This window comes from Electrona antarctica, assembly GCF_951216825.1.
Source record: "Electrona antarctica genome assembly, chromosome: 11".
Taxonomy (NCBI): Eukaryota; Metazoa; Chordata; class Actinopteri; order Myctophiformes; family Myctophidae; genus Electrona; species Electrona antarctica.
The window spans coordinates 1,412,874-1,438,651 of NC_136792.1; the positions used below are offsets into that span (position 1 = coordinate 1,412,874).

The following is a 25,778-nucleotide window of genomic DNA, read 5'->3' on the forward strand; positions in this document are numbered from 1 at the left end:
ACAGACAGACAGACAGACAGACAGACAGACAGACAGACAGACATGAAATTTGGGCCTATCTAATTAATCCAGGACTTGAACCAGATCAATAATCTACAGCGTCAACAAACAAGAACAAGGAAACAATAACACACCATATTGGAGGTGAGACTGAGGTTAACACTTTACTATCCTCACCCGGCACAAAAAAACGAGAACACATTTGTACCTATAAATCCCTGCACGGCCTGGCCCCTTCTTATTTATCTGAACGTTTGGTCCCTAGCACCTTTATTCTTTGGCTTTTAATCGCACCTAATGTTTGTTTTGTTTATTGCACTCTTGTTATTGTGGCATTAATTATTTTGTATTGATGTTTTTGTTATTGTGGTATTAATTGTTGATGTTTTTATCTCACCCTGTACAGCACTTTTGGATTGTTTTAAATGTGCTCTATAAATAAAGTTTGATTTGATTTGAACCTAACATGTTATAAACTAATAGTATTCTCCAGAACAAGAGAGGTTATCAGTATACATAACCTGTAGTAAACAATATAATCTATTCTAGAACCAGAAAGTTTAACCGTTCACTATATGTGACACAAGACCTTTTACAACATAATGTTCTAGAACACTATGTGACACAAGACCTTTTACAACAAACTGTTCTAGAACACTATGTGACACAAGACCTTTTACAACATAATGTTCTAGAACACTATGTGACACAAGACCTTTTACAACATAATGTTCTAGAACACTATGTGACACAAGACCCTTTACAACATACTGTTCTAGAACACTATGTGACACAAGACCTTTTACAACATACTGTTCTAGAACACTATGTGACACAAGACCTTTTACAACATAATGTTCTAGAACACTATGTGACACAAGACCTTTTACAACATAATGTTCTAGAACACTATGTGACACAAGACCCTTTTACAACATAATGTTCTAGAACACTATGTGACACAAGACCTTTTACAACATACTGTTCTAGAACACTATGTGACACAAGACCTTTTACAACATACTGTTCTAGAACACTATGTGACACAAGACCTTTTACAACATACTGTTCTAGAACACTATGTGACACAAGACCTTTTACAACATACTGTTCTAGAACACTATGTGACACAAGACCTTTTACAACATACTGTTCTAGAACACTATGTGACACAAGACCTTTTACAACAAACTGTTCTAGAACACTATGTGACACAAGACCTTTTACAACATAATGTTCTAGAACACTATGTGACACAAGACCTTTTACAACATAATGTTCTAGAACACTATGTGACACAAGACCCTTTACAACATACTGTTCTAGAACACTATGTGACACAAGACCTTTTACAACATAATGTTCTAGAACACTATGTGACACAAGACCTTTTACAACATAATGTTCTAGAACACTATGTGACACAAGACCCTTTTACAACATAATGTTCTAGAACACTATGTGACACAAGACCTTTTACAACATACTGTTCTAGAACACTATGTGACACAAGACCTTTTACAACATAATGTTCTAGAACACTATGTGACACAAGACCTTTTACAACATAATGTTCTAGAACACTATGTGACACAAGACCTTTTACAACATAATGTTCTAGAACCTGCTGATGGATATTTTTAAACCAACCAAATTAAACTAAAAACTTGACTGGCAATTATTGAGTAGAAAACAATATTTGCATGTAACAATTTATAATTATTTTTTATAAAGTATCATTCACGATGCAAGAAATAGAGCACCGCAGTCTGACGTCAATATCACTAGAGGGCCAGGGGTCCAGGGGTTTGTGTACTTTTTTGATTTGTATTATAATCCCAGGGGGATCTTAGATGGCCTCATATAAGAACTGTATTTGAAAAAATAAACAAATCATCCCAGGCTGTTTCACAGTTTCACTCATAATGGATATGAAAGAATCAACTGACTGAGAGAAAATGCTAATGTTACTGCTGCCAAATTAGGTAACATGTCTCTAGAAACAGACTGTATCAAATGTGACTGACAGACTGTCGTAACGATACAGAGACACCTCCCCTATTAGACACTATTCTATGAATCATTATGCAGGGTTTGGCTTTGCCCTACTGACTTTGAGCTACTGACTTTGGCCTACTGACTTTGAGCTACTGACTTTGGCCTACTGACTTTGAGCTACTGACTTTGGCCTACTGACTTTGATCTACTGACTTTGACCTACTGACTTTGACCTACTGACTTTGGCCTACTGACTTTGAGCTACTGACTTTGGCCTACTGACTTTGACTTTGACCTACTGACTTTGATCTACTGACTTTGGCCTACTGACTTTGAGCTACTGACTTTGGCCTACTGACTTTGAGCTACTGACTTTGGCCTACTGACTTTGACCTACTGACTTTGACCTACTGACTTTGATCTACTGACTTTGACCTACTGACTTTGGCCTACTGACTTTGACCTACTGACTTTGGCCTACTGACTTTGACCTACTGACTTTGACCTACTGACTTTGAGCTACTGACTTTGGCCTACTGACTTTGATCTACTGACTTTGACCTACTGACTTTGACCTACTGACTTTGATCTACTGACTTTGGCCTACTGACTTTGAGCTACTGACTTTGGCCTACTGACTTTGAGCTACTGACTTTGGCCTACTGACTTTGACCTACTGACTTTGACCTACTGACTTTGATCTACTGACTTTGACCTACTGACTTTGGCCTACTGACTTTGATCTACTGACTTTGACCTACTGACTTTGGCCTACTGACTTTGATCTACTGACTTTGACCTACTGACTTTGGCCTACTGACTTTGAGCTACTGACTTTGGCCTACTGACTTTGACCTACTGACTTTGACCGACTGACTTTGATCTACTGACTTTGACCTACTGACTTTGACCTACTGACTTTGATCTACTGACTTTGGCCTACTGACTTTGACCTACTGACTTTGACCTACTGACTTTGATCTACTGACTTTGGCCTACTGACTTTGAGCTACTGACTTTGAGCTACTGACTTTGGCCTACTGACTTTGATCTACTGACTTTGACCTACTGACTTTGGCCTACTGACTTTGACCTACTGACTTTGACCTACTGACTTTGGCCTACTGACTTTGACCTACTGACTTTGGACTACTGACATTGGACCTCCTCGGACTACTGCGATGTGGTGCTGCTGATTAGGGTTAGAAATTGTCAAGACTAGCTCCCAGACAGACAGACACTCAGACAGACAGACAGACAGACAGACATGTGCAGGTGAAAACGTCATCTTTGGCCTGGCCGAGAGAATGAAAACAATGCACACAATATGTATAGTTAAAATTCTTTATTGAATCTAGGACTAGGCTTAATGTAGTCATATTTTATGACGTTTTCTAATGCTTTATTGAACATTTCCCTGATGTGTCGTATTGTATGACGTTGTAGGGTGAATTCCTCTTGGATTGAAGGAACTTCTATTCAGCAGCTTCTTTTCCCTGTGAAAAGATGAATACGTTTAGATTCATATTCTACACAATCTTTAGTTAAAGAGGGAGTGCCACAATTTTTGTATTTTTCCAGTTTTTCATGTGTCTATGAGGTGACAGTACTTCATTAGACACCCTGGAGTCGTTTTTATGTGCAATGGTGTATTAACTTTGTATTTAGGGTTTCTTCCTGGAGGCTGACCACTTGACAGTCAAACGGGCCAATGAAATAAACAGTAATATAGTGACATCACACTATCAGCCCCTCCCCTAACCCCTCCCCCGTTATCATACAACTACAGCTGTGGGTGCGGCTTCAGTTCAGGTGGATCACCACCCATCACCACCCACCCACCAGGCAAACCAGGCATACTTAATGAACTGGTGGGCGTGCCCACATAAAATCAACATTTTAACAAATACTGTACATTTTATTTGAAAAACGTCTTCCTCCTTATATAGTAATAGCACCTGATGAACATGTTTTATTGTGGAAAAACAATCATGGCACTCCATCTTTAATGATAACCAGCCACAGTATGCTTGCCTTCGTCACACTGCATTGGGTGTTTACCTTGGAGTCACGACTCTTAGCTCTCATCTTGTTGACCTGGGATTCAGCAATGTCAGCGCGCTCCTCAGCCTCCTCCAGCTGCATTTGGTCAGGTGAGAGTTGGCGGCTTCCTCCTGCAATACGATAGAGGTGGTTAACCTCCTCCTACAACTGTCCATATGTGGCCTAATTTGACCGAGGGACTGCTTTGGATTTTTTTTTAATTTTCGTTTTTTCATGTCATGTGAAAGCAGGGAAACAGTTTGACCCACCAGTTTTGGAGATATGGCTTATAGAGTAATGTCTTGCAGGGAAACAGCGAGTTGAGAAAACAGGCTTGAAAGGTTCACTTCTGTGGACTCTAACATTACATCTAGCTACATGTTTAAGCATTTATTTCATATTTACATGTCGATTTCAGCTCTGACACTTATTTCAGACATGCTCTAGTATGTGAAGAGTCTGCCTGTGCTATTAACTCATTTTGGATTAAAATAAATATAGTTTTTCTCCTTTGGTGAAAAGTTGGTTGCGCAATGGCAGGCTCTCAGTCAAATCTGGTCACATATACTATGTTTTTCTTAGAGCTGGGACTCGATTCAAAATTTTAATCTAATTAATCAGAGGCTTTGTAGTTAATTAATCTCGATTAATCGCATTGTAATCGCATATCATTATTTGACCCGAGAACAGTGAGAAAGCTATTTTTTCAAATGGATTTTGGTATACTAGTGAATCAATGAATAGTGAATACATAAGTTTAAGCAATAAAACATTGTTTTTGTAATAATAATAGGGGTAATAATAATATCTCAAATTTAATAATTTATATAGAGCTTTTCTGAGTACCCAAAAATGCTTTACAAGGGGGACATGATAAATCAAAAACAACTTTATTAGGGGAAAAACACTAAGGAATGAAATAGCTGGGGAAAGCAATATTGAAGGTTTGGATGGTGGGGGCATGTCTCTGAGAGTTTGGGGAATGTATTCCACAGGGTTGGGGGGGGGGGGGGGGGGGGGCTTGGTGCAGCAAATATGTGACATGACCATGAGAAAGCACCTCTGTGTTTCTTCCGTGGACATACAGTAGCCTAACAGCCATAACAGATTTTACATTTTATTTGGCCATAACCATTTAGTTAGAAACCATGTCATCTGGTCGGGTCCTTGAATTGCTACTGGTAGTTGGAATAACGTTAGCGCTGATCCATAGTGTTAGAAGGAAGAAAGTAGGCTTTCACATCTTTTTTTGTGCTAAAAACGAGGGGCTGCACAGCCTGCACTTCCGTGGGTGTGAGGGGAAAGGATCCAATTAAGTACCATAGAACTCCTCCTGAGTCCTAACTACGCTAAGGACCAGAGTAGCCCCATATGTGCCCTCTCCCTACGCTCATTCTGTAGCTCCGAGATGAGGTCACAGAAAGGGCCCCTCCCACCCCGTTCAGAGACGGCGCATGTTTCCACAATTCCCCATTTCTTACCCTTTTCTAAACAATATATCAAAAACGTGAAGTGGCTTTCAGGGTTTACACTAATTCAACGTCAACAACGGAAAAGAAAATCCAACTTTAAACGGTTACGAGCGTTACAGCGGTTGGTTTAGTCAGCCGCTTCCATGTTTATCAAGGGATTGGTGCGTGTGCGCGTGCATGTCGAGTGAACTGAAGTCAGTTGGACATTTTCGACCAGGGGAGGCGCCGGGGAGGCACTAAAGCTTTTCAACTTCCTTGAAAAACCTGCTAAACAACCGCTAGACGCTCGTGTAACCGTTTAAAGTCGGATTTTTTTTTACCGTTGTTGACGTTGAATTAGTGTAAACCCTGAAAGCCACTTCACGTTTTTGATATATTGTTTAGAAAAGGGTAAGAAATGGGGAATTGTGGAAACATGCGCCGTCTCTGAACGGGGTGGGAGGGGCCCTTTCTGTGACCTCATCTCGGAGCTACAGAATGAGCGTAGGGAGAGGGCACATATGGGGCTAGACCAGAGCTACTGTTGTTGACGCTAGCTTCCAGGCTAGGCTCGGTGCAATATGTTTCGCATCGAGCCGATACTGGAGGCTTGACGAGGTGCGGCGATATGCAAATTATTTATTGAATAATTGCACACAACTGTGCTGTAATCCACGCTATCATCGGATAGCCTTTTAAATCCTATTCCACGGGGACAAGCAAAGTGATCTCAGCGGCTTCCCCCAGTCTGTGGTGAACTGTCTGGTGGTCGGACACTTCACTCAGTGCACTGGCTGGCTGATGCGCCGGTCCGTCTGAAAACTGTCCAGTGACAACGTTCCGCGGTGAAAAAAATAGTGCGATTAAAATGCGTTAAAGTCCCGGCCCTAGTTAACTTTTTCTCTGTATGATATGTCTACTGTTTTAATTGTAATGAATCTGCATTTGCAATGTTGATGTAGTTTTTATCCTATGCATGTACAAAAGCCACTTCTCAAGCCCCGTGGAGGTTTTTTAGGCATTCTCTTTCACAGTTTTTATTGACTTTGTGTATCATTTTTTTAATATTCTTGTAAGTGAAAACAAACAAACAAACAAACACACAAACAAACAAACAAACAAACAATATGATAGAGATGGTTAACCTTTCTGCATCTTACCCCGTTCTCCACTAATTAAGAAAACATGATTCATATGAATTATTGGTGTGGTTGCACGCACGCACGCACACACACACACACACACACACAAAATAATAATAATAATAATAATTAATTGCATTTTTATAGCGCTTTTCCAAGTGCTCAAAGCGCTTTACAATGTTTCATTCATTCATACATTGGGAGGTGAAATGGCGAACAGTCGACGCCAGCGTCCTCACTTCCCACACCAATGGTGGCGAGCTCACACCGACCAACTCATTGGAGGCAATGTAGGGTTCAGTGTCTTGCCCAAGGACACTTTGACATGTGGACAGTAGGAGGAGCCGGGATTCGAACCACCGACCCAGGGATCATTGGACGACCTGCTCTACCTCCTGAGCCACAGCCGCCACAAAAAAAAACACACACACACACACACACACACACACACACACACACACACACACACACACACACACACACACACACACACACACACACACACACACACACACACACAGCTTACCGACTCCTCAGATTGTCTCTTGTAGCCCTTGACCTTTATCTGCAGCTTGTCTACCAGATCCTGAAGCCTGACAAGATTCTTCTTGTCCTCTTCAGTCTGAAGTGACAGTGAACGTTCATTAGTTGTGTGTTTGTGCAATCTAATGTCATTTGTTTTGCCAGTGGCAGGATGGTGGTTGAAGTGGACATGTTATTACTGCACATTACCTGGTACGTCATGATGGTGGTTGAAGTGGACATGTTATTACTGCACATTACCTGGTACGTCATGATGGTGGTTGAAGTGGACATGTTATTACTGCACATTACCTGGTACGTCATGATGGTGGTTGAAGTGGACATGTTATTACTGCACATTACCTGGTACGTCATGATGGTGGTTGAAGTGGACATGTTATTACTGCACATTACCTGGTACGTCATGATGGTGGTTGAAGTGGACATGTTATTACTGCACATTACCTGGTACGTCATGATGGTGGTTGAAGTGGACATGTTATTACTGCACATTACCTGGTACGTCATGATGGTGGTTGAAGTGGACATGTTATTACTGCACATTACCTGGTACGTCATGATGGTGGTTGAAGTGGACATGTTATTACTGCACATTACCTGGTACGTCATGATGGTGGTTGAAGTGGACATGTTATTACTGCACATTACCTGGTACGTCATGATGGTGGTTGAAGTGGACATGTTATCACTGCACATTACCTGGTACGTCATGATGGTGGTTGAAGTGGACATGTTATTACTGCACATAACATTACCTGGTACGTCATGATGGTGGTTGAAGTGGACATGTTATTACTGCACATTACCTGGTACGTCATGATGGTGGTTGAAGTGGACATGTTATTACTGCACATTACCTGGTACGTCATGATGGTGGTTGAAGTGGACATGTTATTACTGCACATTACCTGGTACGTCATGATGGTGGTTGAAGTGGACATGTTATTACTGCACATTACCTGGTACGTCATGATGGTGGTTGAAGTGGACATGTTATTACTGCACATTACCTGGTACGTCATGATGGTGGTTGAAGTGGACATGTTATTACTGCACATTACCTGGTACGTCATGATGGTGGTTGAAGTGGACATGTTATCACTGCACATTACCTGGTACGTCATGATGGTGGTTGAAGTGGACATGTTATTACTGCACATTACCTGGTACGTCATGATGGTGGTTGAAGTGGACATGTTATCACTGCACATTACCTGGTACGTCATGATGGTGGTTGAAGTGGACATGTTATTACTGCACATTACCTGGTACGTCATGATGGTGGTTGAAGTGGACATGTTATTACTGCACATTACCTGGTACGTCATGATGGTGGTTGAAGTGGACATGTTATTACTGCACATTACCTGGTACGTCATGATGGTGGTTGAAGTGGACATGTTATTACTGCACATAACATTACCTGGTACGTCATGATGGTGGTTGAAGTGGACATGTTATCACTGCACATTACCTGGTACGTCATGATGGTGGTTGAAGTGGACATGTTATTACTGCACATTACCTGGTACGTCATGATGGTGGTTGAAGTGGACATGTTATTACTGCACATTACCTGGTACGTCATGATGGTGGTTGAAGTGGACATGTTATTACTGCACATAACATTACCTGGTACGTCATGATGGTGGTTGAAGTGGACATGTTATTACTGCACATTACCTGGTACGTCATGATGGTGGTTGAAGTGGACATGTTATTACTGCACATTACCTGGTACGTCATGATGGTGGTTGAAGTGGACATGTTATTACTGCACATTACCTGGTACGTCATGATGGTGGTTGAAGTGGACATGTTATTACTGCACATTACCTGGTACGTCATGATGGTGGTTGAAGTGGACATGTTATTACTGCACATAACATTACCTGGTACGTCATGATGGTGGTTGAAGTGGACATGTTATCACTGCACATTACCTGGTACGTCATGATGGTGGTTGAAGTGGACATGTTATTACTGCACATTACCTGGTACGTCATGATGGTGGTTGAAGTGGACATGTTATTACTGCACATAACATTACCTGGTACGTCATGATGGTGGTTGAAGTGGACATGTTATCACTGCACATTACCTGGTACGTCATGATGGTGGTTGAAGTGGACATGTTATTACTGCACATTACCTGGTACGTCATGATGGTGGTTGAAGTGGACATGTTATTACTGCACATTACCTGGTACGTCATGATGGTGGTTGAAGTGGACATGTTATTACTGCACATAACATTACCTGGTACGTCATGATGGTGGTTGAAGTGGACATGTTATCACTGCACATTACCTGGTACGTCATGATGGTGGTTGAAGTGGACATGTTATTACTGCACATTACCTGGTACGTCATGATGGTGGTTGAAGTGGACATGTTATTACTGCACATTACCTGGTACGTCAGCTCCTTCACTCTCCTCTCGTACTTGCGGACACCTTTGACAGCATCTGCGCCGCGTCTCTGTTCAGCTTCAGTCTCTGCCTCCAGTTTGCGCACCTTCACAACGGAATTAGGCACTATGACGTGAATCATTCTTATTTCATTGTCTATGACTATAACTGAAGTAAACTAAATCTTAGCCTAGACTCTGGAGCTGCTTCTTGCCTCCCTTCATGGCCAGGTTGTATGACTATAATCTGTGTTGGTATTAAACTATATCTTAGACAGGTTGTATGACTATGATCTGTGTTGGTATTAAACTATATTTTAGACAGGTTGTATGACTATAATCTGTGTTGGTATTAAACTATATTTTAGACAGGTTGTATGACTATGATCTGTGTTGGTATTAAACTATATCTTAGACAGGTTGTATGACTATGATCTGTGTTGGTATTAAACTATATTTTAGACAGGTTGTATGACTATAATCTGTGTTGGTATTAAACTATATTTTAGACAGGTTGTATGACTATAATCTGTGTTGGTATTAAACTATATTTTAGACAGGTTGTATGACTATAATCTGTGTTGGTATTAAACTATATTTTAGACAGGTTGTATGACTATAATCTGTGTTGGTATTAAACTATATCTTAGACAGGTTGTATGACTATAATCTGTGTTGGTATTAAACTATATTTTAGACAGGTTGTATGACTATAATCTGTGTTGGTATTAAACTATATTTTAGACAGGTTGTATGACTATAATCTGTGTTGGTATTAAACTATATTTTAGACAGGTTGTATGACTATAATCTGTGTTGGTATTAAACTATATCTTAGACAGGTTGTATGACTATAATCTGTGTTGGTATTAAACTATATTTTAGACAGGTTGTATGACTATGATCTGTGTTGGTATTAAACTATATCTTAGACAGGTTGTATGACTATGATCTGTGTTGGTATTAAACTATATTTTAGACAGGTTGTATGACTATGATCTGTGTTGGCATTAAACTATATCTTAGACAGGTTGTATGACTATAATCTGTGTTGGTATTAAACTACATTTTAGCCAGGGTCTATGACTATAATCTGTGTTGGTATTAAACTATATTTTAGACAGGTTGTATGACTATAATCTGTGTTGGTATTAAACTATATCTTAGACAGGTTGTATGACTATAATCTGTGTTGGTATCAGTGTTGGGTGTAACGGAGCTATTAATAACGGCGTTATGTAAGGGACTACTTTTATTGGTAACGGAATAAAGTAAGTAGTTAGTTTTGCAATTTAGTAGTTAGTTACCTAGTTACTTTTCCAAAACAGTAATCTCGTTACTATAATGTGTCCCTGTTCATTTTGTGTGCAAGATTTAAAAAGAATAAAGCCCCGACTGCCCACGGAGTCTATTTCTCCTGCCTTCTGTGTGATTTGTCTTCCCAAGCCCCAACGCGCAGCGCATAGTATAGCCTACTATACATCCTGCGTATACTACATCCTGTAAATTCACTTAAGAAATAAAAGTATTGTTACAAGAAGCTTTTATTTTGAAGAGGAAGAGGAAGTTGTTTCGGTTGTAGCCAGCTGCCATGACAGTGCCGGTAGTGGAATAATAACAACATGCTTTAAGCCCAAAAAAACGCATGCGTCTTTGACTTAAACAATGTAGGCTAAACACTTTGGAATTACGTTAAACATGGTAGATCCTCTGTGGCTGCGTCATTAGGTGAGTACTAGTTTAATTAATTGTTTAAGTTTCATAGTAACATTCATCATCAACAGGCTGTTGTTGATGCCCCCCTAGCCATGGTTCACATGACGCTCGTACTTCACGAGCATGACAGTCATGTTTCAGGGCTAATGCCCCCCCAAAATAACAGGTTACAGGATTCTCATTCTGTTACTGTCACTGGATGGCCGCCGTGCCATTTCTTATAAACTATGGTGGTGTTCATGCGCCGCGGTGTGCGCCGTGGAGAGGGCATTATGCGCGCTGCTGGCTGGTTGGAGCGCAGCGCAACAGCCTTTCTGTCCAGTCCTACGTGTACGCGAATTATATTCGTTAATAAAGAGAGAGCTGTAAAGGGGATATTGTCTATGGTCAGTTCATGGTGTGTATCATTCTCGTTTTTAACCATAGGCCTAGAGTTAATTAGGGCCGTAATAATGCGGCGCAATGACGGTAGGCAGTAGCATAATAGCCTACAATGTAAACAACTTGCGCAAGCATTAAAAATGGGTTTTAATTGTCGGGTAACGGAAAATAACGGAAAATAATCTAACCTTTTACTTTTCTCAGAAGGTAATTTGTAACGGTAAGGGATTATTTTTATGGGCAGTAATCCAGTAACCTAACGACGTTACTTTCTCAGCGGTGGCCGAACGGATAGCGGCGCGGTCTAGATACCGGAAGGTTCCCAGTTCGAATCAGCCGTCCGACACGTTAAAATTACCACCGCTGAAATGCCCTTGAACAAGGCATCAACCACTACGATGAAATGTGTTCTATGAGCAGGGCCTGGCTGGAAACAAGTTCTTGAGCTTAGCCCAGATACCCTGGGTAAATATAGATTTCATTTCATTTCATTTCATTTCATTTCATTTCATTTCAACGATGCCCAACACTGGTTGGTATTAAACTATATCTTAGACAGGTTGTATGACTATGATCTGTGTTGGCATTAAACTACATTTTAGCCAGGGTCTATGACTATAATCTGTGTTGGTGTTAAACTACATCTTACCCTAGACTCCAGTTTCTGGAGCTGTTTCTTGCCTCCCTTCATGGCCAGGTTCTCTGCCTCGTCGAGCCGGTGCTGCAGGTCCTTCACTGTGACCTCCAGGTTCTTCTTCATTCTCTCCAGGTGAGAGCTGGTGTCCTGCTCCTTCTTCAGCTCCTCCGCCATCATAGCAGCCTGGAAAGGTCATCGTTGCGTTGTGTCGTTAATATGCTAATATGAAGACTGAATATGGTAATATGAAGACTGAATATGGTAATATGAAGACTGAATATGGTAATATGAAGCATGACATGAGGACATCTAACAGAAAGTCATTGTTGCATTGTGTCGTTAATATGCCAATATGAAGCATGGTGCAAGGATATCTAAAAGATGAGGGTAGGACAGGACATCCTAATTTACATCAGTGATGGATATAAGGATATCTAATAGATAATTATGTTAATAGTATAATAATAAAAGTATGTTAATAGTAGGGATGTCCCGATACACTTTGTTCGCTTCCGATCCGATCCCGATACCTCAATTACTGTGTTAGCCGATACCGATACCGAATACTGATACCAGTGTTGTGATCTCATGTTGTGTTTATAGCTATATCTCGTGTTGTGTTTATAGCAGATTCCTCACTCAAATGTGCACTTGCAGTTTGGGCAACTCCAAAGCAAACTCCACATGTCCCAACATTTTATTTACCTGCCATAGTGTCAACCCCTGTGTCGGATCGCTGGTTAGACTGGCATATTCACCGATACCGATATGACCCGATATGACAAATAAGGGCCGATCCGATACTTTTCCCGATACCGATACAGTATCGGGACATCTCTAGTTAATAGTATACTAATAGATGAGTATACTGTATCAATAGCGTCCTAATAGATATACTGTATATGTTAATAGTATACTAATAGATAAGTATATCAATAGTATCGTAAGTATGTTAATAGTAGGCCTATACTAATAGCTGAGGGCAGGACAACCTAACTCACATCAGTGATGGCCTTCTTGGCTTTCTCCTCAGCGTTCCTTGCTTCTTGAACACTGTCGTCCACTTCTCCTTGCACCTGGACCAGGTCAGCCTCTAGCTTCTTCTTGCTGTTCAAGAGGCTTGTGTTCTAAAATAAACATTCAGTTGAACAACGTAAGTATGAATGACTTGTATTATTATTATGTATTAGACATTGACAGGGCTCCATTTTAGTCACCGCTAAACCCCTTTTCCATGTGTCTATGAGGTGACAGTACTTGATTAGACACCCTGGAGTCGTTTTTATGTGCAATGCAACTTTGTATTTAGGGTTTCTTCCTGGAGGCTGAACCCTTGACAGTCAAACGGGCCAATGAAATAAACAGTATAATATAGTGACATCACACTATCAGCTCCTCCCCTAACCCCTCCCCCTTTATCATACAACTACAGCTGTGGGTGCGGCTTCAGTTCAGGTGGATCACCACCCATCACCAGCCACCAGGCAAACCAGGCATACTTAATGAACTGGTGGGGGTGCCCACATAAAAACAGCATTTTAACAAATACTGTACACTATTTTGAAAAAGTTATACCTCCTTATATAACAATAAGACCTGATGATCATGTTTTAGGGTGGAAAAAAATCACGGCACTCCATCTTTAACTATTCAATTTTTTTTTGCAAAATAGTAAAAAAAAAAAGGCAAAGTAGTTTAGGGATAAGGGGTTTAGTGGTGACAAAAATGGAGCCCTCAGAGAGTTCTTCGTTGATGTACCTGGGAGTGCAACAGTCCAGCACGTTCGCTGATGTCCACCAGTTCTTGCTCGGCCACTTTGCGGCCTCTCTCCGTCTGTTCCAGAGCCACTCTCAGCTCCTCGATCTCAGCCACCATGAGGCCGTTCCTGCGCTCCACCATGGCCGCCTGCTCCTTCAGGTCTTCTTGACCTCTGAGAGCATCGTCGAGGTGCAGTTGGGCATCCAAAAAAATAAATCACATATTGTAGAGAGGGTTGGAAATTGTTCTGTGTTTCTGTGGGTATCATGAATATTTAACAAAATGTTTCGAGCTCGTGACTAAATGTTATCGGCATCGGATCCATTTGGAACAAAGTGACGGTACCGCACCGGACATAATAGGTCTCTACACGACGTCGACGATATGAGTGAAGATCTCACAGAACAAACACTTGGTCTCTCTGTCTGTAAGCCATATCTCCCAAATTGGTTGGTCAAACAGCACAACCAATATGTCAATTTGGAGCTACGATTCCCTGCTTTCAGGACATGAAACAAGAAACAAACAAGACTGTCATAATTCATACCAATTCGCGGCAAGCTCAACAATAAAATCTGCAGTATGTAAATAACATGAACACGGTTTCAGAGGCACAGCATATTTCGGGAAGTTGTCTTTATACAACGCAGTTTCGGGAGAAGAGACCTCCTTCCGCTCGACCTTAACCACTCCCCCCTCCTTATCAATCACTCCTCCTTCCTTATCAAACTCACCTGCCTTCCATTATCTCCTGGCCAATCCTGCCACAATCACCACAGTATAAATACACCTGTGCGCCGTCAACTACCTGTTCTCACTGCATACGTGATCGAGAACAAACCAAACAACCGTCTTCGTTTTCGTTTACCGACACCGAAGTGACAAGTCCTCAGCAATCCTCAGCGATCAATCAACACGTAAGCGTCACTCTTTGACAGTCGTCACTGACTCATTCAGCTCAATCCGTGTTCGTTAAACTCCTCAGTCACTCATTTGTTTGTAAACAATCTCACCACCATTGTCTGTGTTCCCACGAACACCCGAAGCGCCGCTTAACAGCGGCGCGGGCCGTCTCCCTGTTTCCATCTCTCGCTCCGTCCTACAAATAAAGAGAGAGGGAGAAACTAAACCACCACGGCATCAGCGCCGCGGCTATCTCTCTATACTATACTATATATATATATATAGCTACTCCTATATATTATATACCCTCCGTGGACTAGATATAGAGTAAGAATATAGAGTATAAGTGATTAATTGATACTGATCGACTATATACTCAGATATTTATATATATATATACATACTCATCGTGAACTGGATATAGAGTGATTAATTAATCTACTTTATATATATATATAGATATCTCCATATATTACACTGATTGTGGACTATATATATATAAGTGATTAATTGAGCCCCATCTACTCTATACATATATATATATATAGATATCTCCATATATTATATTGATTGTGGACTATATATAAGTGATTCATTAAGACCGATCACTATATATATATATATACATATAGATATCTCCACATATTATACTAATTGTGGACTATATATAAGTGATTAATTAAGACCGATCACTATATATACATAGATATTCTATATAGTCATATCCACAATGGATGCACGCCACCAGCTGGAGCTCTACGCTTCCGACAGCGAGGAGCTCTTCTCCAACGCAAGCCCTAGCCGTGCCTCCACCTCCCTTGTCCCGGACACTGACATGTCGGGCTCCCGCTCCGAGCGTTCCGTCCCGCCGGCTCAGCCAGGCAGACAACCTGACAGCAGCAGCCGCACTCCGTCCTCCTCCTCTCGGTCCTCCCGCTCCTCCACCCCGGTCGCCGCCAGCCTCGGCTCACTCCAGCCGTCAGTTGCCGACCGGACGGTGGCCGGCCTCCAGCGCCTCCTCACGGCCAGAGGTATACCATTCTCGCGCACTGACCGAAAGGCGGCACTATTCGCTGCATGGCTGGCTACCTCATCAGGCCGTCCCGGACGCGACGCGGCCCCGCCCACCCGGGCCACGCCTCCCGCCATCTCCGCCCACCAGCACCAACAGGCAAGTGCCCGGCCCACTTCCCTCCTCCCCCCCTCCCCCCCCATCCCCCCCCACAAGCACGCTGGCAGGTGTGGCAATGCACCACACTGGTGGTCGCGGCAACGCGTCACACGGATGGTCGCGGCGTCGCACCTCGCCCACTTCCAACCTCCCCCCTCCCCCCCCCCCCTCCCCTCCCTTCCCTACGAGCACGCTGGCAGGTGCGCCAACGCGCCACGCTGACTATCGCGGCAACGCGTCAAGTCGGCGGTCGCGGCAACGCACCTCGCCCTCTTCCAACCTCCCCCCCTCCCCCCCCCCCCTGCACGCTGGCGGTCGCGGCAACGCGTCCCGCCCACTTCCAACCTCCCCCCCTCCCCCCCTCCCTTCCCTACGAGCACGCTGGCAGGTGCGCCAACGCGCCACGCTGACTATCGCGGCAACGCGTCAAGTCGGCGGTCGCGGCAACGCACCTCGCCCTCTTCCAACCCCCCCCCCCCCCTCCCGTTTTCTTCCCTCAGGTCAAAAGCCCAAGCTCGCCGCCACCTTCCCACCCGGAGCACACCCAGCACCAGACCCGCCGCCAGACTCACCGCCGCTTGCCACATTCCCACCCGGACCACACCCAGCGCCAGACCCGTCGCCAGGCTCACCGCCACTCACCACCCTCCTCCCCCCCCACCGATCCGGAGCCCACCCAGCGCCAGGCTCGACGCCGCTCGCCCTCCTCCCCCCCTCCCGCCCACCTGGAGCCCCCACAGCGCCAGGCTTGCTTCCACTCGCCCCTCCCTGAGCGCACCCAGCGCCAGCGGGCTCGCAACGACTTCGTCCACCACTCCACCCGCCGTTCAGCACGCCACCGGGCTCAGGGCGCCCCCCCCGCCACCCCAGCATCCCCCCACAGCCCCCGGTCAGGATCCGCCCCCTCCCCGGACCCGGCACAGCATGCCCCCTCCCTGGACCCGGCACAGCATGCCCCCTCCCTGGACCCGGCACAGCATGCCCCCTCCATGGACCTGGCACAGCATGCCCCCTCCCTGGACCTGGCACAGCATGCCCCCTCCCTGGACCTGGCACAGCATGCCCCCTCCCTGGACCTGGCACAGCATGCCCCCTCCCTGGACCTGGCACAGCATGCCCCCTCCCTGGACCTGGCACAGCATGCCCCCTCCCTGGACCTGGCACAGCATGCCCCCTCCCTGGACCCAGCACAGCATGCCCCCTCCCTCGACTCGGCACAGTGCGCCCCCTCCCTCGACCGGTCACAGCGGTCCCCCTCCCCCCATAGTCCCCAAACAAGACCCGGACAGCCTCATCTCTCCCTCCAGCGCCACAGACAAGCAGGGAAGACCTACCTTCTACCAATCCGGAAGAATGATCTGCAATAACTTCAACCACCTCGGCTGCTTCCAATCCTCATGCAGGATGCTGCATGCCTGCTCCTTTTGTGGAGGAGCGCACGGCCGCACCACCTGTCCACACAACCCCACTTCCTGACTAGCCCGCCGCCACTTCAACACCCCCGTCAAAATCCCAGCCCTCTCCCACGCCCTACGCAATCACCCTGACCGCCAGTTCGTCCACTTCCTCCTCAACGGCTTCACCAATGGTTTCACCCCGGCTTGCTAGCCATCCCCACCACTTCCCACACCTCCCACAACCTCCTGTCAGCCACCCAAGACCCAGCAACGGTCGACACCCTCCTCACCAACGAAGTCAAGGAGGGGTTCACGATGGGGCCCTTCCCAGAGCCTCCCTTCCCGGTATACCGCATCAGCCCGATCGGCATTGCCACGCGAAAGTATTCAGGGAAGAAGCGCCTCATCATGGACCTCTCTTCCCCCCACAACTCACACATCCCCAGCATCAACAGCCTCATCCCCAGTCACGACTTCTCCATGCACTACCACACCGTCAACCACGCCATCAACCTCATCCATCTCACAGGCCGCGGATCCCTCCTCTCCAAAGCCGACATCACACATGCATTTAAAGTCCTCCCCATCCACCCTGACTACTGGCACCTCTTCGGAGTCCAGTGGAAGGACTCCCTCTACTTTGCCACCCGCCTCACATTTGGATGCAAGAGCAGCCCAAAAAAAAATAAAAAAAAAAAAAAATATTCAACTCACTCTCCGACGCCCTATGCTGGATCCTAATCAACAACCACCCCATAGCCCACCTCGTGCACCTCCTGGACGACTTCCTCATAGTGGAGCCCCCTCCCCCCCCCCCCCCCCCCCCGCACACGGCCTCTCCATCCTCAGGTCCGTATTCACAGACATTGGAGTCCCCCTCTCGGAGGAAAGAACATCGGCCCCGCCACCTCCCTGGAATTCCTCGGCATCACCCTGGACACCGTGGCATTCAAAGCCTCCCTCCCCAAGATAAACTCAACCGACTCACCCTCCTCCTACAGAACTACCTGGTCACGCCCCGCTGCACTAAACGCCAACTCCTGTCCCTCCTCGGCCACCTCAATTTTGCCCTCCGCATCATCCCCCAAGGCCGCCCCTTCCTATCTCACCTCCTCACCACAGCATCCTCTGCACGCTCCCTGCACGACCTCATCACCATCACCAACCCATGCCGCACTGACCTCCGCCTTTGGTACCACCTCCTCTCCAAATGGAACGGCATCACCCTCTTCTATGCCACCCTCACCACCCACCCCGACGACATCCAGCTGTACACCGATGCAGCCCCCTCCATTGGCTTCGGTGGCTACTACCAAGGCCGTTGGTTCGCCTCGGCATGGCCACCGGAATTCACCACCCTATCCCACTCCGCCACCCACCCCTCCTCCGCCCTTCACGAACCTTACCCAGTCGTAATCGCCACGCTTCTTTGGGGCCACGAATGGTCCCGAAGGAGCATCCTCATCCACTCTGACAACACTGCCACCGTCGCCATCATTGACAAAGGTCGTTCCAACTCCCCCGACATCTCGCCCCTCCTCCGTCGTCTCACCTGGACTTCCGTCACGCACCACTTCATCCTCCGTGCTGCACACATCCCAGGTCACCACAACATCATTGCTGACTCCCTCTCTCGTCTCTCCCTCCAGAGATTTCGGCAGCTCGCTCCGGAGGCGGACCCCCAACCCACGCCAGTTCCTCCCTTTTCTGCAACCATCTTCACCTGAACCCCCACATCCGTCACCTCATCACCCAAGCCCAACATCGCATCCTCAACGGATTCTCGCCGGCTACCCTCTCAACCTACCTCTCCGCCTGGAACGCCTAAAAGCGTTTCCACACCATCTCCAGCATCACCTTCCCTTCCACACACCTCCCCGTCATCGCAGCCTTCGTCACCTACGCCCACTCCCACCTCCGCCTTCGCACCTCCACCATGCAAGTCTACCTGAGTGGCCTCAACTTCTTCTTCAAACTCCTCCACGGGTCCCCATGCCCGTCCGTCACTCACCCCCACATCATCCTGTTACTCCGAGGCCTTCGCCGTGCCGAAGCCCCGGCCCCCGCTGGCCGCCAGCCTCTTGCCTCCGACTCACTCCTCAAGTGCCTGGCCACGCTCCGCGCCGGGTACCTGTCCCCCCTGGTCGACCTAACCCTCAAAAGCATGTTCCTCCTCGCCTTCTTCAGGCTCCTCCGCCCGCTACGACCCTTCCCGTCATCCTAGCCTCTCCGACGTCACCTTCCACTCCTCCAACTCCCTCACCTTCACCCTCAAACACAGCAAGACAGACCAGCTCGGGCGTTCCTCAGTGATCCACCTCTTCCGAACCGATCCTCCTCTCAGCCCCTACGAACCCATTCTCCGCTACATCTCCACGAGACGCTCCCTCAACGCCTCACCACACGACCCACTCTTCATCACAGAGACGGGTTCCATCGCCACCCGCTCCTGGTTTCACAAACACCTCCGCCAAATCCTCACGCTGTCCGGCCTCCCCTCCCAGCTCTACTCCGGCCACTCGTTCCGTATCGGCGCAGCCACCACCGCGTCTAGACGAGGCCTCTCGGACCAGCTCATCCGAATCCTCGGCCGCTGGTCCTCCCAAGCCTACCGGTCCTACATCAGGACCAACATCACCGACGTCCAAAACGCCCACCTTCACCTAGGCCGCCTGTAAAACTCTCTCCCCGTTCTCAAGGATCCTCACTCGCGTCCCTTCCTCCAGTCCCGCACTCGTCTCCCAGTCAGCTCTTTTGGGGGCAGTACCGGAGCAGAGACGTCCGCTCTCCGAGCGCGCATACACGGCGTCCTCTCCAGAGACTACTCCCCCACCCTGAGTCTCACCCATCCCGGGTTCCCCTCCTCCCCCCATTTTTCATATTCAATAAACGGTTGAACTTGAGCGAAGGTGTGGTCTCTTACTAAGTGAAGGGAAGTTGTCTTTATACAACGCAGTTTCGGGAGAAGAGACCTCCTTCCGCTCGACCTTAACCACTCCCCCCTCCTTATCAATCACTCCTCCTTCCTTATCAAACTCACCTGCCTTCCATTATCTCCTGGCCAATCCTGCCACAATCACCACAGTATAAATACACCTGTGCGCCGTCAACTACCTGTTCTCACTGCATACGTGATCGAGAACAAACCCTCCATCCACCCCATCCACCTCCATCTCCAAATCTCTATAATCACACTTCTCTCCTTCTCTTCCAGGAACCCGGGGGCAGTACCGGAGCAGAGACGTCCGCTCTCCGAGCGCGCATACACGGCGTCCTCTCCAGAGACTACTCCCCCACCCTGAGTCTCACCCATCCCGGGTTCCCCTCCTCCCCCCATTTTTCATATTCAATAAACGGTTGAACTTGAGCGAAGGTGTGGTCTCTTACTAAGTGAAATTGTTATTAATGAATGTGTATGTTTTTATTTGTAGTTAGTTTATTTGGCCATCAAAATGTGGCCTGGAGTTTTTGTTTAACATTATTTAACTTAAAGCCACGCGCTTTTTACCTAAAGCGTTGCCTTTCTTGTTTGGCGGGGTATATATATGTTACAGTGAAATCGAGAAACCAGTGAAATCAAGAAAAAAATCACACCCGGCCGGGCCGGTTCCGGGGTGCCGCCCCGCGTCCGAAACGGTTGAGAAATGACAGAGTTACCGTGTGCCGGTCCCTCTACTGTACCCTCTACTGTACTGTACTGTACTGTCACTGTACTGTACTGGCACACCCAAAATCATCATATATACAGTTAATATGTGCGTGTGTGTTTGTGTGTGTGTTAGGTTGCGCACAGGTTCGTGCTCATACCCACCCAGCCAGCCAGCCAGGCAGGCACCCACCCACACACATAGTCACTTAAGGAAGTGGTTGCACCACTTAAAAACAAGCCATGACTGGGGCCCAGGAGGGTCTATTATTATTATTATTATTAGCCAGCTACGTATGTTTTTCACCTTAAGCTGTCCCTGGATGTTCCTCAGCTGCTTCTGGGCCTCGGCAGCCTGGCGGTTGGCGTGACTCAGCTGAACCTCCATCTCGTTCAGGTCTCCCTCCATCTTCTTCTTGACCCTCAGGGCGTCATTCCTGCTCCTGACCTCAGAGTCCAGGGTGCCCTGCATGGAGTCCATCACCCTCTGGCTGTTCCTCTTGATCTGCTCCATCTCCTCCTCCTTCTCCGCCAGCTTCCTGTCCACCTCGCCCTTGATCTGGTTGAGCTCCAGCTGGACGGGAAGAATCTTGGACTCCTCGTGCTCCAGAGTACCCTAAAGTAGGCAGTATAGCAGGACGTTATAGCAGACGTTTACTGTAACATCATGTGCTGCTACACTGTTTAAATATTAACCCATTTAGACCTGACGTCGAAATTAAAAAAAAGGCTTCTAAATCATGACAGTTTTCCGCTGATATGTTTCTATATCAGTGGTGCTCAATATTTCATGTCAAGGACCCCAAAAATTATCTGTATTTGGCCGCCAACCCCCATCTGAAAATATGTTGTTCCAGGGACCCTTCCAGAAGCAAAGATTTGAGTTAAAAACGTTCCCTCTGAAAGCATATATATTCAAAGATTTCCGCCACATTTTCACGATTTTTGAAAAATAGCAGACCTACAAGCTCGTAGCACGGCACTCGGTGCCGCGCTATGAGCTTGTAGATCTGCTATTGTTCACCCCAACAACGCCGAACACCGCTGACAGCCTCGCCAAAACTGGCCGTTTTAAACCATTTCCAGGCATTCATTTTACCTTATTTTTTTAATCATATTAGTTTTAACGGTCTACTTTAGTTTTACTACAAGATTGTAGCAATCGGCAACTTTGTTCACCAATTACACGCCTGCCATCACCCGATGCCTACCTGCGGCCACCGGCCTAGCAGCGTTTTCTTGCAGTGACAGGCTGACAGCTAGTTTGACAGCTAGTCAGCTACCCAGCTTGACCAGCCATCCTAACCACCAGAGAGGAGAGACCACCTCCGGCTTACCCGACGCCAACTCAACGCAGCAGGCCCAGTCTCTGGGCCTTGCGGGTAAGTTCCGAACCTCAACGGGACCTACTACTGTCTACTGTCATACCAATTCAACGCTGCGGGCCACTGTATGTGGCCCCCGCCGGTGCGTCCCGCACTAAACCTCTGCCTGTCACCCAATACCTCACTGTAACCTGCATATTTTCATCATCAAAGTCACTTTTACTGGCCATAGTTCTTTTTTTGTTTACCCCCAGACAACATGACAACAGCACATATACCTCATCATCCTCCGACTGTGACAGCTGCCTCCGCCTAATCCAGAAGGTGTCCCAGCTTGAGGACAGAATCTCCAATCTGTACCAAATCCGCGATAATGAACTCATCATAGACTCCATATTCCACATCACCCAAGGACCGGCCTCGGATACCTCCGAGATCTCAATTGGATCCGCTCCAGTGGCAGCAGGGCCTGCGGCTGTGTATAACGACACTCTTCCGGCATGTTTGGATGCTCCTGGGCCCGTCCCAGACGTCCCCAGGCGCCCTGCCCCAACGGTCCCTGTGGCCGAACTGAACGACACCATTCCGGTCCGTCTGGACTGGGTCCGGGACGATGCTCCGCGCCCGCCCGTGGCCAGCTCCACCCCGGCGTGGAGAACAGCTGGCCGGGGTCGGGGTCAGGATATTATGCCCCGTCCTCGTCCACCAGCATTATCATTAAAAAATAGGTTCTCCCTCCTGGCCGAAGTCCCCGAACCCCCTCCTCGCATCGACACCCCCCTGGAGTCCGGTCCTGGTCCCTCCAGTCGTCGTAAGCTCCTGAGGACGGCTGTCGCCAGCCACTCGGGAGGTCTCAGCTCCCCCTGCCCAACTGACCCCCCGACGCTGGCCAGCAGCCTCCCAACAACAGCAACACTGTCCCCCTCGTCGCAGCGTCCCGTGTCCACTCCGCTTCCCCTGATCACCCCCACGGTGGCTATCATTGGTGATTCCCAGACAAAGTTTGTCCGTTTTCCGAACGCCGTTACGCACTCGCTCTCGGGCGCGACCACCGCCGACATCCTCATTAAACTCCCCGAAATCCTGGCTTCTCTCCCATCCACCGTCACTAGCGTTATCCTCCACATCGGAACAAATGACACTCAATCGCTAGTAACCCGCTCCAACTTCAAATTGATCTTCACACTCAGGGGCGGCAGGTTCCTATAACGGCAGTGGGTGCCCCCCGCCCCGCCCCCCAGCCACCCCGCCTCCCTGCCCCCCCCCCCCCCCCCCCGGCCGCAGCGGGGAAAAACACTTTTTTTGGTACTTTATTTACAGTTTGCTAATAAATACAGTGGTGCGCGCTTTCAGTTCACAACAATTAACGAACACATTAAATTGTTTCAGCATCTTGTTTCAACATTTCAGCATGATCAACAGTAAATAATTAAATTGTTTCAGCCATAAGCGGCGGGTGGATTTTACCTTTAGCTAGGTGGGACGACGAAGACACAGATTTATTTATTTATTTCCCCCAGATGGTCTAACAATGTCATGATTTGTATTACCAATCTCGTACACCATTGCTCACGAAAGCAAGATCCGTGACCCAATTACAGCCACTGCATCTTACCTTTTAATTAAAGTAAAAGTAGTCTGAGGAAAAGGAACAGTTCTGTTCCCCGGACATTGTTTTGGGATATTTTGGCTGAGATGGCTCTGTTTGTCAAGTCTCAAGTCAGTGTGGAGATTGGCCGGCGGTGTTGCTGCCCTCCCCTCCCCTCCCGACTCATGGCTCTTTACAGACGGGCCGACGCTACACAGACAGCAGCCTCGCCGCTGACTGTGTTAGTGTTGTGTTGCTGCAGGAGACGGAGTGTGAATGAACCGTGCGGTCACTGGAACAAAGCCACCGTATTAGCATTTGAATACCTGTTCTGTGAACACCGTAAAGGTGTGTGCCTACGTGACAAAATGACCAGGGGGAGGGGATCTTCAGCCTTAATCTCAGTGGGTGCTATTTGGCTTATTCTTTTTTCAGTGGGCGCCCAAGCCCTCAGGCACTCCCAAAGTTGACGCCGTTGTTCACACTCCTCAGAAGCTCTGGTCTAACAATACACATCTCCGGTCCACTTCCCACCTGGAATCGTGGCGACCTGCGATTCAGCAAATTGCTTCAGCTACATCACTGGCTCCAATCTGCCTGTCTCGCCGCTAACTTCCATTACATCCATAACTTTTTTCTGTTCTGGAATCGTCCCTCCTTTTATTTTGACGGGCTACATCCAAGCAAACTCGGCTGTGAAATGCTCAAACGTAACCTCTGCCGTTCCGTGGCTGCCCATAATAACTATTCACAACAACAACAACAACAACAACATTGACTCATCCCCCCGTCTGCTCCGGCTCACCACCACCACCACCTGACAACCCGTATCCGCTATATCGCCCCCTGCTGGCCGGGCGGACCTCCTACCACTAGTTTCGCCTTATTTTCACCCATCATTTTTATTTCTAGTAATACCCACACACAGTATTCAATCCCTGTTCAAATTGGCCAACGACCGCACTACAGCACAAAATCCCACGGAATCAAGCTCAACAACCTAATTTATCCACCACTACCACCACCCTCCCCCTCCCATACACCCACTAGATTTGGGCTACTAAATCCACGATCTCTCAATAATAAAACTTTTCTTGTTCATGATTTCATTTTAGAAAACAAACTAGATTTTTTTCTAATAACAGAGTCCTGGCAAACAGACTCTGTAAATTTGATTCAGGCCACCCCCCCAAAGTATTCATTCTTTCATGAACCTAGACGGTCTAGTCGTGGTGGCGGAATAGCAGCCATACATAAAGTCTCCTCCAAATGCTCACCTGCAAACTCACTTGGTACATTCACCTCCTTTAAAATGCTCAGTTTTATCATTCATGCTAAGGTTCCTGTTCTCTGCCTTGTAATTTATAGGCCCCCCAAGTACAACGCCCGCTTCCTAGACGAATTCTCTGAGCTACTGTCATTTATAACCCCCAAACATGACAAAGTAATAATTATCGGCGACGTGCACGTCCACGTATGCTGTCCATCTCACCCAATGGTTAAGGATTTTATCACCCTGACAGAATCTTTTAACTTCATCCAATCTATTAATGCACCCACTCACAATAAGGGACACACCCTTGACCTTGTTCTGTCCTTGGGTGTGTCTCCTTCCATCCTCAAAATCACAGACTTCCCTCCATCAGACCATAAAGCCATTGTTTTCGAA

The 25,778-nt window shown here is 46.9% G+C and overlaps 1 protein-coding gene across 1 annotated transcript; it reads right to left on the minus strand.

Annotated features, from left to right (window-relative positions):
- Positions 1-3,328: 3,328 nt before the first annotated feature.
- On the minus strand, positions 3,329-22,290 carry LOC306932975 (myosin heavy chain, skeletal muscle-like; the record flags this gene model as incomplete). Its single annotated transcript, XM_079514946.1, has 9 exons — positions 3,329-3,494; positions 4,060-4,172; positions 7,161-7,256; positions 9,590-9,694; positions 12,334-12,504; positions 13,323-13,448; positions 14,080-14,282; positions 21,503-21,812; positions 22,246-22,290. The coding sequence occupies 8 exons, from the start codon at positions 22,288-22,290 to the stop codon at positions 4,083-4,085; spliced, it is 1,146 nt and encodes a 381-aa protein (XP_079371072.1). The 3' UTR covers positions 3,329-3,494; positions 4,060-4,082.
- Between the last annotated feature and the right edge of the window lie 3,488 nt (positions 22,291-25,778).